At 34.6% G+C, this 14820-nt stretch overlaps 1 protein-coding gene across 4 annotated transcripts in view; it reads left to right on the plus strand.

Moving 5' to 3' along the window:
- Positions 1–14820, plus strand: part of LOC128873916 (fasciclin-1) — a 452986-nt gene that overhangs the window by 426069 nt on the left and 12097 nt on the right. For 2 of the 4 annotated variants that reach the window (XM_054117922.1, XM_054117923.1), the window contains 2 exons: positions 2398–2542; positions 2738–2779. In XM_054117922.1, the coding sequence (XP_053973897.1) occupies positions 2398–2542; positions 2738–2779 (187 nt within the window). The remainder of the gene's footprint in view (positions 1–2397; positions 2543–2737; positions 2780–14820) is intronic. The other 2 variants (XM_054117924.1, XM_054117925.1) reach the window with 1 other exon arrangement.

The following is a 14820-nucleotide window of genomic DNA, read 5'->3' on the forward strand; positions in this document are numbered from 1 at the left end:
GTGAGTATCCGTCGATGATCAACTGCGTTGCACGGTGCTCTTTAGGATTCCAAAATCAAGAAACTGGCCATTTCTCTGTCTCTATCTCTCCTAATATTGCATATGCAGCTTGACCACCTCGACCATTCTATTGTTTTTCCCATCCAAACAGATTACAATGTACATATATTTACTTACTAAAGTTACTGTGCTATTTCTTCGATAGTTTTGATCATGAAGACTGTATAAGGAGATCCAACTCCCTAAGAAAGTTACTAGAAAACTGTTATCAAAATCCCGAACTTGAAGTTATGAATATTTCGTTCACTCGCGGCGCAAGTGCGCGCAGACTACGATATACACGGTCTGTCTAAAAAGAAACCAAACTTTTGCTCTAAAATTTTTTCTAATCGTTAATTGTTGACCGTGCACAGTATCATGTGAATCGGTCGTTCACATTCCGTTGTGTGACTTGAAATATAACGGACGTTTTGTGACGCTTGTTGGAATACCGCAATGAAGCGCTAATATTAAGTTCTGCGTTAAATTTAAAAAGACTTTTACCGAAACGCTTACGTTATTGAAACAAATGTATGGGAATGAATGAATGCCTAAGCCGTACACAAGTTTACGAGTGGTTCACTCTATTTAAAAACGATCGAAAGTCCACTGAAGACGAAGTAGTTGCTGCACCACAATGCACCTGCACACAAAGCCGCAACTGAGCGTCAAATTTTGGCTAAAAAAGGCATTGTTACCTTGGATCATCCACCCTACTCGCCTGATCTGTCACCCTGCGATTAGTTTCTTTTCCCAAAATTGAAAATTTCAATGAACGGGGCACATTATAGCAACGTTTCGGAGATTCAGGCCGCTGTAACCGCCGTACTAAACGGACTACCAAATGTTAATTACGGAGTCTACAAGCTGTATTGACGCAGAGGGAGATTATTTTTAGTAAATAAACGTGTGTGTAGAAACTTTACTTGTACTTTTTTTTTTATAGCAAAAGTTCGGTTTCTTTTTAGACAGACCGTGTATATACAGTATGTCCCACGAAATCCTGGACAGCCGATTATTTCGTAACCTATTAAAGATGCGAAAAAAGTTTCTCATATGAAATTGAATGGAAAGAGGGGGCCGATTTATTAGCTGTAACAATTTTTTTTTTATCATTATTGTTTACAGAGATATGAAAGTTACGTTTGGTTTTTCAAATGGGATTATATACATTATGTTTGATCAATAGATAGTACGTTTCAAGACGAATTCATCAAGCTTACTGTAAACACCCTTTTACAAATAGTTTTTAAGATATTACGCGTAAAAGTTTACTGATTTTCGGTACAAGAAAATCTGCGAGACCAGGAAGCACAGTAGGTGGTCTCGACTCCCGACCGCACTTAACACTTTATCTACCGGGCTATTTAGAAACAGACTTTAATTCAAAAAAGAATTTTCTACAGTATCATATGCCAATCTAGGCTGTCAATAATTCCTCCATACTGTTAGTGGGTACATTGAAAGCCAAGTCTGTTTCCAAACACTGAACATTGTAAGTAGACAACTATCAACATAGTAAATAAATTCGAAAAGCTAAACACTGCAAGTAAAAAGCCTAAAAATAGGCTCCCGGTAAATAAAGTGTTAAAATGCTACGGGTTAGACCGGCCTCTTGAAACCGATACGAAGAGACTGCGGTAGGAACGGCAGGCCTAAATTCTACATAATAGTTTTTTTCACATTGTTAACGCGTGTTGCAACGTTCCAACAGATACTCTTGTAAAAGTAGAAAAACAATTTCTAAAACGAATAAAAAATTGTACACTAAATGATGGAGGGCACGTGGAAGGGATTCCAAAATAAAATATTATTTTTATCTCAAATTAATTTATATTTTCATATTTGTTTCTCCTAAAAATCCTTTAGCTTTATCCGTTAGCTTTATTTCATTACTAAAACATGGGCGACATTTGTCTGCATGCCGTAAAGGTAACGGTTGTGAAAAAAACTATTATGTAGAATTTAGACCTGCCGTTCCTACCGTATGTATGTCATATGTGTATATGTATATTATCTATAGGTATTCAAAAAAATATAGGCCTCACAAAGTTCATATGTATTTTGCAATAACAAATGGACTGCCGGTCAAGTGCAGGGCAATCTGAATATTATTTGTAGATAAATTGTATACAAATGTACATGTATCGTAGTGTGTGCTCATTTAAGCCGCGAGTGGTAGAAATATTCATAACTTGAAGCTCGGGATTTTCATAACACTTCTACACTACACAGTTAGGACTCCTTATACAGTCTTCATGGTTCTGATTTATCATGCTCAGAGTGGAGCTTTCAAAATTCCAAAAATTGTCCTAAAATTCTTCTTATCGATCTTGACTTATCGCGGTCTGATTGCAGACGACGCAAATTCTGGAACGACATCTGGTGGTAGGTAGCGAGGCGTACACCATGGCCAAGCTGAAGGAGATGATGCACAACGACACCATCGTCCTTCCCTCTGTCAGGGACAATCTGAAGCTTCGCGTTCGAGAGTACAGCGAGAGTGAGTATCGACCCCCATTTTCCTATCGAACCGTCTGTGTAAGCACTTTCTTGCAATATCTAAACGATTGCCCGACATGATCCGGGAGTGTTGTTCTTGTTGTTAGCGAACGAACGAAATCTAGTATCGCTTCGTTCGAGCTCCGTGCGTGTACTGTTCTCTGTACCTTCTCAAACCTGGTGCTGTTTCGTTTAGATGACAAGCACGACGAAAACGCGATCCGTCCAGAAATTTTCGGTGAGTGAGTTCAGTGTTTAGACGTCGCCGATGAGCGACGACACGTGCTTTCACCTGTACGAGCACGCAAAATGTCAATCTGCGAAGGGTTCTCTCTTCACCGTCACGCACCGCGTTTAACGCGCGTACACGCCTAATCCGCGCGTCTCTAAACAGAAACGCGACGCTATATTACGTCGATGATATTCTTCGTAAGTCTACGAATGAATTTTTAAATTGTTCAAATGTCTCGGTTCCGGTGTTTCAGTTCGCTTTAGAGTACTACAACGTACTATATCATTGAAGCTGATTATGCTAACTCGATAAAAGGCGAAACATTTTTTTAGAAATGCCTTTCTGTCTTAACCCTCGCAAGGCTCAGGCTGAATCTTTGCAGACCAGGGCTGACGAGGTCTAACTTCGCTGCACGGTGCAGTACGATCTCGCTAAGTGATCGCGATCATGTTCAGTTACGGAGGTAGGGATTCTTTTCCAGGAATAGACCATTTTTTACTCACGCTGGAGCCAAGAATGGCGAGGATTCTTGTCTGGCAAGGGGTAAATGCTCTGATCTTTGTATACTGGATGCTGCACGAGACCCATAAGTAGACTGCGAATGTTTATGCACTTGTAACGTATAATAACATGAAACACATACAAAAATATACATCATGTTGAATATAGTTTACAATTAACGTAACGATATTGTTATTTCGTTTTTACATATGTGCACATTTATTTTGGTTTTGTTTCGAATGTATTTATTATTATTAATTGACATAATAATATTGATATTTCGTTCTGTATAAATTCACACTCCTTTTGGCATCTTTAGAATGTATTTATTACATTACTTTGCATTATAAATGCCTAAAATTCACAGTCTACTTAAATCTGAGTGTACGAAAGGTATCCGCCATCTTTGATCTACATCCTACCCTCAGAAATCCCTACTGTACAAAGCACATCACTGTACAAAGATCAGACGTCTCCGAGCTCTTCATCCTCTTACGTGAAACGTACTTCAACAATAATTTATTCGTTTCCATAAATTTTTCCGAAATTGCCACGAGGTCGTCCTACGAGAATATCGTCCGACCACCAGAATCTGATCGAGTACGCGCGTTCCATGCGGGCTCAGCGCTTGAGAGAAATGCTTTTTTGTCTTCGAGATATCGTAGATCGCGCTTCGCTTCACGATTGTTCACGTTGTTGCTTGCTGGACGTACGCCTGCACGTATACGAGGATCGTCCCGTCGATTCGCTTCAGGACGGGACGAGACCATTCATCGAAATAATCATGTTTCGTTTCTCTTAATCGCTTTTTCTTTCGCGTACAGACCGAAATTAATCGTCTCGTGGCGGTAACGGCGTTCGTTGTTGCACGCGACGCACAGTACGGAATAAGTGGACAAAATTCAATATCAGTATATATATATATATATATATATCAAAATGTGAGGCAGATTTCTATCGTAGAAAATGTGTGTCAGCGTGGAAATTGTTATAAATAATCATGTATCAATCATTTGTATCCATAATACAATCTTTATCTTTAAACAAACATACAGACAAAACAGCAAAAAGTATCCTGAGTTCTCAACATATTTGGATACATTATTCGTTATATTTTAAGAAACTTATAAGTTCTCTTGCAAATACTTGCAACGTTCGGTTTTAACATAATTTTTAATAAGGGACCGTACTGTTGGTGTAGGATCGCAATTGGAAGTTGAAAATTCTGATTTAATTGATTCATGGATTTTTATAAAAATGATTTCTCACATCCTTGGTCAAAACGAAGCATATTGTGTTAAATAATATATGGGTGGAACTTCTATTATTTATGAGAAAAAAATTCCTAAAGAATTCGAAATATGGACTACTAAAGCGACAATTTTACAATATTACATCATTTTCCTGTATGATAATCATAAACTCATACATACCGTTGGATTCAGAATAAAAAAACGCTTTTACTAATCCAGAAATAAATCAAAATTTTCAAAAATTTCGAGGGAGGGTAATTTAAAAAAAAATTTTTTTTTTTTTAAATTTGTTGGTATTGGTTTATAGGTCTCTAAAAATAGTGTAATGTTTACTTGAACATTTTTTTGAAATCTCTAATCGTTTCCGAGCAAAAGTTAAAGGGGCGGCTCGGACAAAAGGGTTAATTTCTCTCTCAAAACACAAAAGTCTCACGTATTGAGGATGGTGTAATTCATAAGAAAGTCCCACAAACAAGTATATAAAGTTTCATCAAAATCGGGATTTGTTAAATTTGTTAATTTTGTTGTGATTTTATTAATGTTTATGGTTCATTTTAATTTTTTTTTTTTAATAAATAGCAATATACTTATATTAGTAATGAAATTTTGATTTTTGTCCACAATTTTGCTATTTGTCCGCACTGTGCGACGGTACAAATTAATGGTGCAAGGTCTGTGCGGTTTCTTCAGGGTGTACAGGATCATTTTCGCGAATGGTCAATTTATTTAAACATAAGACAATGCTCTACTGCTTTGGCCAAGATTTTAATAGTAGGATAGACATAATTTCCTAGAACTACATTTTTGTTTTCCAGAAGACTAGATCTTACGAAAAACAAATCTAAAATTATGAGAACGTGGAATACTGTTGTACGTGAATTTAAAGTTAGGTGGCTTTGATTCACGTCACAATAGAACGATTTAACTAATTTAACTCGAATACATTCTTAATTGAACTAATCGAACACTTTCTCATTCCAATAACATTATTCGAATTTATTCGAATGTATTCGAATGTCCAGACAAATTAAACAAGCAACCCCAGTTCGATTCCTCGAAGCGTCAATAACAATTACAGTATGGAGTTTTACAGATTCCAACGTTTATTACACGTTTATTATCGAACACTTTCCACGGTGAGTATTCCTACAATCGAAACACGTCTCGCACACCGCTTGTCGCTGCTTAAGCGAGTCGATTATCCGTTTGCACTCGATTTTTTTTTAATATGAGCCACAAGCAAGATGATTTTCTGTAATTTTCGTCGAATATTTTCAGATCCTTTTTATTTAACATATCAATTGCCAAACCTCGCGAGTTGTGGTGCATATTACGCATGCGGAGAGTGCAAAAGATTAAGCTTAATTAGAGCAAACTTGGAGCTAGATAGCCATCAGCGAAATCGGGAAGAAACATGGCCACGTAGTCGTGCTCATCGTCGTCGTCGTTAATTTCATCGAGAACGCGATTCATGGGATGAAATAATAATACCTTAATAGTTGCAAACAAATGGTTCGCATATTTTGTTTAACGATATTCGTGGCGACACTCGCTCATCTCGTTTTATTCATTTTGTTTCGTAACCGCTGATTATTATTCTGTACGAATAAATTGGCCCTCTTCAATATTCGAGGCGAGCCTGGAAGGGATTTATGAAGATGAAACAATTTCCTCGACTCGGTTATGAATTAAACATTTTTTAATTGCGCGTTTCGAGTAAAACCCTTTCTCATTTTAAGCGCGATTTTCATACGGTAGATTGGGCGCTGAATCGAAACAGTTCGAATGATGGTGAATAACGCGTTATTAATGGTAACGTTCGCTCCACTTGGAAGAGAAATTGAAAAATTGTAAAAATTCCTGAAAATTGTTATTTCTATGAGAAAACTATCGATTGAATGATAAATTACTAATGAAGGCACCATTTGTTCCATTGAACAATTAGCAAAGTATCATTTTATTTTATACATCATATTGTTATTTTTATCATACAAATAACTAGACTGCGGATCTTTATGCAAAATAAAATATTCGCGAACGTCCCTATAAAAATTGAACCTAAATAGGAATTTATTTTATTCTGCAAATATTATAACATGAACTTTACTTTCAATCTTTTTTATATTCGTGCATATTGTTTGCATTTTGTGGTTCAAACATTCAAATTTTCTGTAAATGGATAAAGATCCGCAGTCTACGAATAACAGATCAAAACTTGCTTCTCTTTTCGAAATCTTTTCTCTTATCTCTATCTGGATACAAGATTTGTCTTTACAAGATTGTAAATCCATCATTCGAAGATGCCAGCGTTGTTGAAGGCAGAATGGTTCGCGAAAAAAAATAATGAAATAGTTCAGGGCTTGCAACAAATTACGGTCTGCCGTTCTGGGACGCATTCGTCGTGTTATCTGACCGAACGGGGGAACGGTTTTCGCGTAAATTTGTATTATATCTATTTCGCGAGACAAAAATACGAGACGAGAAAACCTTACGGATTTGGATAGATGCGAACGTTTCTGCGCGGAATATATTGGCCCCTATATCTTTTTCCGCGGATAAATGGCCGAGACGATATGGACGTCTGTAAATTGCACTCGAGTTGGATTTATCCGAAACAAGTTTTAAGTTACACGGGCTTGCGTCACGTTCTCAATCAGGATTTAATTGGGTCAAGAGTTTACACCAAAAGTCCCTATACTGGGCTGAAAGTAATAACAGCAAATTTTTTACAAGAAAAAAGAAAGGAATTCTTGTGGAAAAGAAAAGAAGATTTGAAACCGATTGGTACATCTACAGAAAACTGAATTAAAGTAGAGATTTCAAGAAAGAAATGCATTCGTGCATTCAAATGTGCCTGAGATACGTGCTTAATAGAAGCAGAAGTAAGACTTTTGTGGTCTTACAATTAAATTTTGATCTTATAGCAAACTTTTTGCAAGAAAAAAAAAGGAATTCTTGTCGAAAAGAAGAGAAGATTTGAAACCGATTGGTACGTCTACAGAAAACTGAATTAAAGTAGAGATTCCAAGAAAGAAATGCATTCGTGCATTCAAATGTGCCTGAGATACAGTGGGTGTATAATGTATTCGTACACCGATCAATTTCCCAAAAAACTTTTGTGTGAAATTGTAGTTTATTCACTTCTTTTTTTATAATCAATGATATTTTACATATTCTCGGAAGTTTCTAAGATAGATATAGTCCAAACAACATTTACTAGTTAATGTAATTTGTGAAATTAACAAAAAAATGCGAAAAGTGGGTAAAAGAATAGAAGCAATAAGTATTTGTACGATTCTTATGACGAACTATTTACAGTAGAGTTTGTAACGTAATCAGTTTATTGCTCCGTGCGAATTAGAAAATATTACATTTCCAGTAAAGTACTTTTAAACAGTTGTGCGAATACTTATTGCTTCAACATTTCTATCGATTAATTGTTTTTTTCTTGTTACTTTCGCAACTTACATAAATAGGTATTTTTTTGTAATCTATCTATTCTAAAGATTTCCAAGAATATGTAGAATGTTATTGTTTATACAAAATAAGTTAATAAATTACAATTTTACATAGTTTTTTTGGAAATTGATCGGTGTACGAATACTTTCTACACCCACTGTAGGTGCTTAATAGAAGCAGAAGTGAGACTTTTTTGGTCTTAAAATTAGGATGCAAAACAGTCAGAATTCATCCGTTTCATGAATTATATCTAAAATAGATCTCTGGTAGAACCAGAAATAAGATTTCTTAAAATTAGAATACAATGCAGCCATAATTCCCGATTCCCACATTTATCTTCGAGGATACAGTGGTACAGTTGTGCTCAAAGAATAAAATTAGCGAAGAATTCAACAAAGTTAAAATTAACAAAATTTTTTAACGTCGCGCGATATTAAGCTCTCATGAATTAGAAGACATTAACAGACTCCGAATTCCAAACGACGTTCCTTTTAAAAGTGAGGGGAGATCGTCGATACGCGAAGCGTTAATGGGCGAAACGATACAAAGTCGTTAAAGTAGAGGAAAAGATTGAATGAATTGCCATTCGGTTTCGGTACATAGCAATTTCGTGGCTTCCGGACACTCTCGGCGAACAGAGACCCAGGAAGAACGCGCACAATTATGGCTCAAGCACCGCAAGACGATTTATTGTGCACCTTTCGGCCGCCATTTAAATGCAAATTCGTTGATTACCCCTGGTGCTAATTGCTACGTGCTCACGCGGTCATTCGCTCGGTCGCGAATTGCGAATCGCCGATGCCGTTTCCCCTGTGCTCGCTCCACTTGACCAACTTTTCTATATTGGAATATTTAGATCTGCAAATATTAGTCGAATATTTTCTACGCTAATCGAGTACCTATATGTTCATGGCATTTTTTTCTACAAATACCTTGGAATATACGTTGTTAATTAAATTCTTGTTCATTCGCTTCTTCTCTTTGCTATTTAATTTTCTTATTAGACGATTCACCACGTTCGTAATAATAATTAACATAATTATCTTTTTTGTAAACTTTACTCTCGTTAAATATTAGGATAATCATATACAGGGTGTCTACGTATAAGTTCGGACATACGCAGGATGTCAATTCTAAAACAAATTTCCAACAAAAAATTACTCTTAGACATTTTCTTTGTGTCGCCTTATTCTCGAGTATTTTCACTTTTAATTTTTCTTCTGCGTTTTCGACTTGACGCTCTTTAAACGGCCATAACTCCACTAAATTACAGGGCAAACTTAAAAGTAAGTACACCATTCGAAAGAGCGTTAAATTTTTCATCTCCCTGATGCAAAACCAAAATTTATTACGAAGATTGAATATGTGAAAAATTAGGTCAAACTTTACATTAAGAAAATTTCAAAAAATTTGACTTTTTCTGTATTCGTTTTTCGGTTTCAAAGACATAGTTGTTTGGCGGGCACTCCTCGGGAAAAACTTCCTCGAAGTCTCAGCTTTTGAATGATATTATCAAAAAAAATTATACGGTGACATTTTTGGGAGAAAATGACGTTTAAATCCAGAAAAGCGTGTGTTTTTAGTTAAAAATCGATATTTTTCAACAAAAATTGACTTGCTACTTTAAAATTAACTTGACATCGGGTTTGACGTATTTTTAAGTGACACTCCCGAGCCTCCCCAATTAGGAAAAAAACTGATTTTTTGACACCTCAAGCCTCTCCTAGCCGCGTGTAGAGCCTGAGTGAGAGGTGAATAATTGTTTTTGAACATGTATCCATAGAATTTTCATTTCTAGAGACTATTTAATCAAAATCTACCTCGGTGTATGGATAAATGATATGGAGATTGCAACACGATCGATTTCACAAAACAAAAAATCGATGTTTTCGGCACAGGAGATCGGATAAAAGAGTTTAAATTTAAAAAAAATAATTTCTTGGAAAAAAAACAAAACCTTGGGGTGTAAAAAAACCAGTTTTTTTCCTAATTGGGGTGACTCGGGACTGGCAACAAAATATACATCAAACCCGATGTCAAGCTAATTTCAAAGTGACAAGTCGATTTTTATTGAAAAATGTCGATTTTCACCTGCAAAAGGCCGCTTTTCTGCATTCAAACTTCATTTTCTCCCTAAAATACCACCGTATATTTTTTTTTGATAATATCATTCAAAAGCTGGAAGTTTCGAGGAAGTTTTTCCCGAGGAGTGCCCGCCAAACAACTATGTCTTTGGAACCGAAAAACGAATACAGAAAAAGTCAAGTTTTTTAAAATTTTCACAATGTAAAGTTTGATTTAATTTTTCACTTGTTAAATCTTCCTAATAAATTTTGCTTTGACATCAGAAAGATGGGAAATTTAACTCTCTTTCGAATGGTATACTTACTTTTAAGTTTGCACTGTAATTTGGTGGAGTTATGACCGTTTAAAGAGCGTCAAGTCGAAAACGCAGAAGAAAAATAAAAAGTGAAAATACTCGAGAATAAGGCGACACAAAGAAAATGTCTAAGAGTAATTTCTTGTTAGAAATTTGTTGTAGAATTGTCACCCTGCGTATGTCCGAACTTATATGTAGACACCCTGTATATAACTCTTGAATAATTCGCCAGACGAATTATTCGTTAAGGTCTGACCGAATGTAACGAGCTATAAATAAACATTCATGGTAGAATATAACGAATATAAGTAGAGAGAGGGATTTTAGTAAAAATTTGTAACTAAAAACTGTTACAATCGCGGAGGTAAAATGTCGAAATAAGACTTTGAAGATATTTAATTAAAAACTGGGACAACGACGACGATAATAGATACTCGCGTAACGAATGGTAGAATAAAAGTGCGATAACATAATTAAGGTATAATACAGGGAGGAAAGGGAAAGATAAGAGTTACAAGTAGAATTATGCGCGTGGTATACCGAGTACCTCGTATCACCTCAAAAGGGGAGAAAGGCTTAGGGCATAACGAATGAAGCTTAATTCAAATGATTATCTTGTTTGCACAATCTCTGTTCTACTACTCGATTTTTTTCTCTTTTTTACTCGCCCGTATATTTCCACTTTTCTATTCTACATTTTATATTACTTTCATCTGCTTTCCGATCGTTCTGAATGAACGTGTTCGTATTGCTTTTTTCCCTCGTTCGTTCTTTTTTCGCAAGCTTTGTTAAAGTTTGAAAGAGCTATTGAATATTGTGAAGGGTACTGCAAATAGTGGCTTAAAAAATTCGTAACGATACAACTAGAGAAAATTCTAGCGACTTTAACGACATCTTTTGCATTCTTTCGATTCATTAAATGGTATTATTATTGCTGTTTCGTTAAGTTTCAATGTTCCAGCTTCTTGGAAATTTCCTATTGTTCCAATATATCTTTCGTGCTAGTTAACTCTTTCTCTGGTCAATAAAACAACAAAGTATAGCCAAGATAACGTCTATCTCTGTTCATTAAAATTTTATAGAATATATTTACTTAACATTTTTGTCTTTTTCTGAGAGTACTATTATACAAGGTGTCCCAGCATCGGTGGTACAACCGAGAGGGAGGTGATTCTACATGAAAAAACAAATCGAAAATAATGAATAAAATTTTTTCATTTGAGGTTTCCTACTCGATTTTGAATATTAAGCAAGTACGAGTACACTTACTGTGGGTGTAAAAAGTATTCGTACACCGATCAATTTCCAAAAAAACTATGTAAAATTGTAATTTATTAACTTATATTTTATAAAAAATAACATTGTACATATTCTCAGAGATCTCTAGAATTTATAGATTACCAAAAAAAATAGCTATTTATGTAAGTTGCGAAATTAACAAGAAAAAAACGATTAATCGATAGAAGCAATAAGTATTCGCACAACTGTTTAATTTTTAAAACTTCATTAAAAAAATAGAAATTTACATTAATTTACAAGTATATAATACTTCCTTCGTAGGATTTCATTTTGATTTTATAATTATTGCAACTCATCTAAGCGTTAAATTAACTAAATTATTAGTTATTCGAAGTGGGATCTCCTTCAATTCCTCTATTAGAGCCATTTTTAAAAGTACTTTACTGGAAATTTGATGTTTTCTAATTCTCACGGAGCGATAAACTAATGTATTTACGTTACAAACTCTACTGTAAATGGTTCGTCATAAGAATCGTACAAATACTTATTGCTTCTATACTTTTAGCCACTTTTCGCATTTTTTTGTTAATTCCACAAATTATATTAACTAGTAAATGTTGTTTGGACTATATATATCTTAGAGATTTCCGAGAATACGTAAAATATCATTGATTATGAAAAAAGAAGTTAAGAAACTACAATTTCACACAAAAGTTTTTTGGGAAATTGATCGGTGTACGAATACATTCTACACCCACTGTAATATGGCCTAGATAGATGGATCTCGATGCAGACGTTAAATTCACTCTAAATCCGTAGACAGAAATTAGTAATACAGCACATCATCTTGATACTAATGATATGAGTACTACTTATAAGTGTCATGTGTATAAACATACATACAAGGTTATTATCTATATCTTGAATTTAATATAAAAGAATAGACAGCTTGTGTTACTCAGAAAATAAAGTTTATTCTTACATTAATAACATACATTATATACACTATTTACAATAACTACGGTATAATATTACCTGAAAATAAAGGAACGACAATATAATCTATTCTTGTTATTAACCGTTTTAATAACCGTTTTAATATCAATCTTTTCCACTTGTCTTCTTTCGTCTATGCGGCGCTACTTCAAGAGTCCTAAGTCATTGGCGCGCATAATTCAAATTAAAGAAAAAGTCTCCTTTCTTTACATACATACGACTTGTATCGGTATCCATCCATCTAAACCATAGTCACGTATACGGGCACTCGCTGAATATTCAAAACCGATTATTTTCTCGAGAACGAAATCTCGAATGAACAAATTTTATTCTTTATTTTCGATTTGTTTTTTTTATGTAGAATCATCCCCACCTCTATTGTACCACCGATGCTGGGACACCCTGTATATCCATGTTAAATTGCCCTTGTATAGTAAATGAAGAAATGCGAAGCACTTATATCTATCACAATTCACAACTAGACATCATTTTCAAACTTTTAAACTATCACAATCTTTCTTATGCTCGTAATAAACTTTAATTCAATAAAAAGAGATTCAAATTTCCCGCGGCACTTTGTGTCGCCATCTGGCGGTGAACATACTGAACTAATTTTCTGAGTTTGGTCAGCGCTTCTATCGGGAAAACGCTCAAGTTTGTCGTCGAATAGTCCTTTACTTCGCCGCTAGATGACGCTATTTCCACTGTTTTTACCGACACAGTCAGTACATTACCATTATGTCGATAATTACCATACAAGTGACGCCATTTATCTGCAAACATAGAAACTCCGAAAATTAGTTCAAGTGTTCACTGGTGGATGGTGACACCAATTTGTTTGTTTGTTTGTTTGTTTGTTTATTAAATTAAAGTGCGTACATTCGAAGCTATACTTTGCACTACTATGTGCTGCTCTCTTTATACATTTCCTCTTCTAAACTTTTTACATTAATATTTCTTAATCTTTATTCTTATTGGCTTATTTTATAATTATTATCCTTCTTAAAACTAACCGCAATAAGGAATAACGGAACAATAAACTTTTTAATTTGTAAGTCGAGGTTGTCATACTCTTTATTATAGTATGTTAATAAACTTTATGTAGGAACAGTAACTCGTCCATTTTATATTTATATATTATTATATAACAGACAAAAATAGAATCTTTGTAGAAGATATATACTTTTTCCTTACAACCTAACAATCTTCAGTCTTCATATTGATCTCTCTTTTTATTCTAATTTTATTTCTGTAATGCTGTATATATCTTAACCTACTCGTTGCTTGCATTTTTTTTATGTTACATAATTTTAATGGGAATTTTCCTTGGACTTTTAAGTTTTAGTTTCTTCTTTTATTTTAATATACTTCTATCACGTTTTCTTTGTATTGCTTGGCAGTTTCTTTCTTCTTTAGTTATCCGATATTCCTCCTTTTCCATTTGTTGGTTCTTCTTATATTATCTTATTAATATCTTTTAGAAATGTGTTAATGGTTTTATATACCTTAACTTTGTGTAATTTTATTAACTCAATTGCTGACCACCCCACTTTCTCAATTTCTTTTTGGAGTTTTGTCCAAATTATGTTTCGTTCGATATTATATAGACTACATTGAAATAAGACGTGGTCTATGTCTTCATCTTCCTGGCCACATAGACAAGTTGAGTCTTCCACTATCCCTTTCCTTGCAAGCGATGCTCTCAGATTATAGTGGTTGCACTTGATCCTTGAGATCGTCCTTATTATTGATCTGTCTAATTTATCTTTGTATTTTACAAACCAAGGTTTATATCTTGCTCTCTTGTGATTTGGTCCTATTTCTCTCATAAAGAGAGCTCCCTTCTCTCTTCCTATTTCCATTGCCTTTTCTTTGAACTTATTTCAAAATTCTTCTTTTAGATCTACTAAAATATCTTTTGCTGGGACTTTGTATTGTGTATCATGGACCCTTTCAGTTTGTCTTTTTGCTTCTTAGTCTGCTAGTTCTGACACTAATTTTCCGCGGAAAATTTGAACTTCATGCTTTATCCGTATTAGATACTTCAGCTGAATAAACAATTTATTTTGATACAAATTAAGTGATTGGTTTAGGAAATGGTTCGACAGATTTACGATGATTGGATACTACAAACCGTAACATATAAACTTCTTATAAAGATCTCGTAGTCTTATATACAGGGTGTCCCAAAAATGTTGGAGGTCCTTGAAAAGGGTGTT

The sequence above is a fragment of the Hylaeus volcanicus genome, chromosome 3, assembly GCF_026283585.1.
Source record: "Hylaeus volcanicus isolate JK05 chromosome 3, UHH_iyHylVolc1.0_haploid, whole genome shotgun sequence".
Classification (NCBI taxonomy): Eukaryota; Metazoa; Arthropoda; class Insecta; order Hymenoptera; family Colletidae; genus Hylaeus; species Hylaeus volcanicus.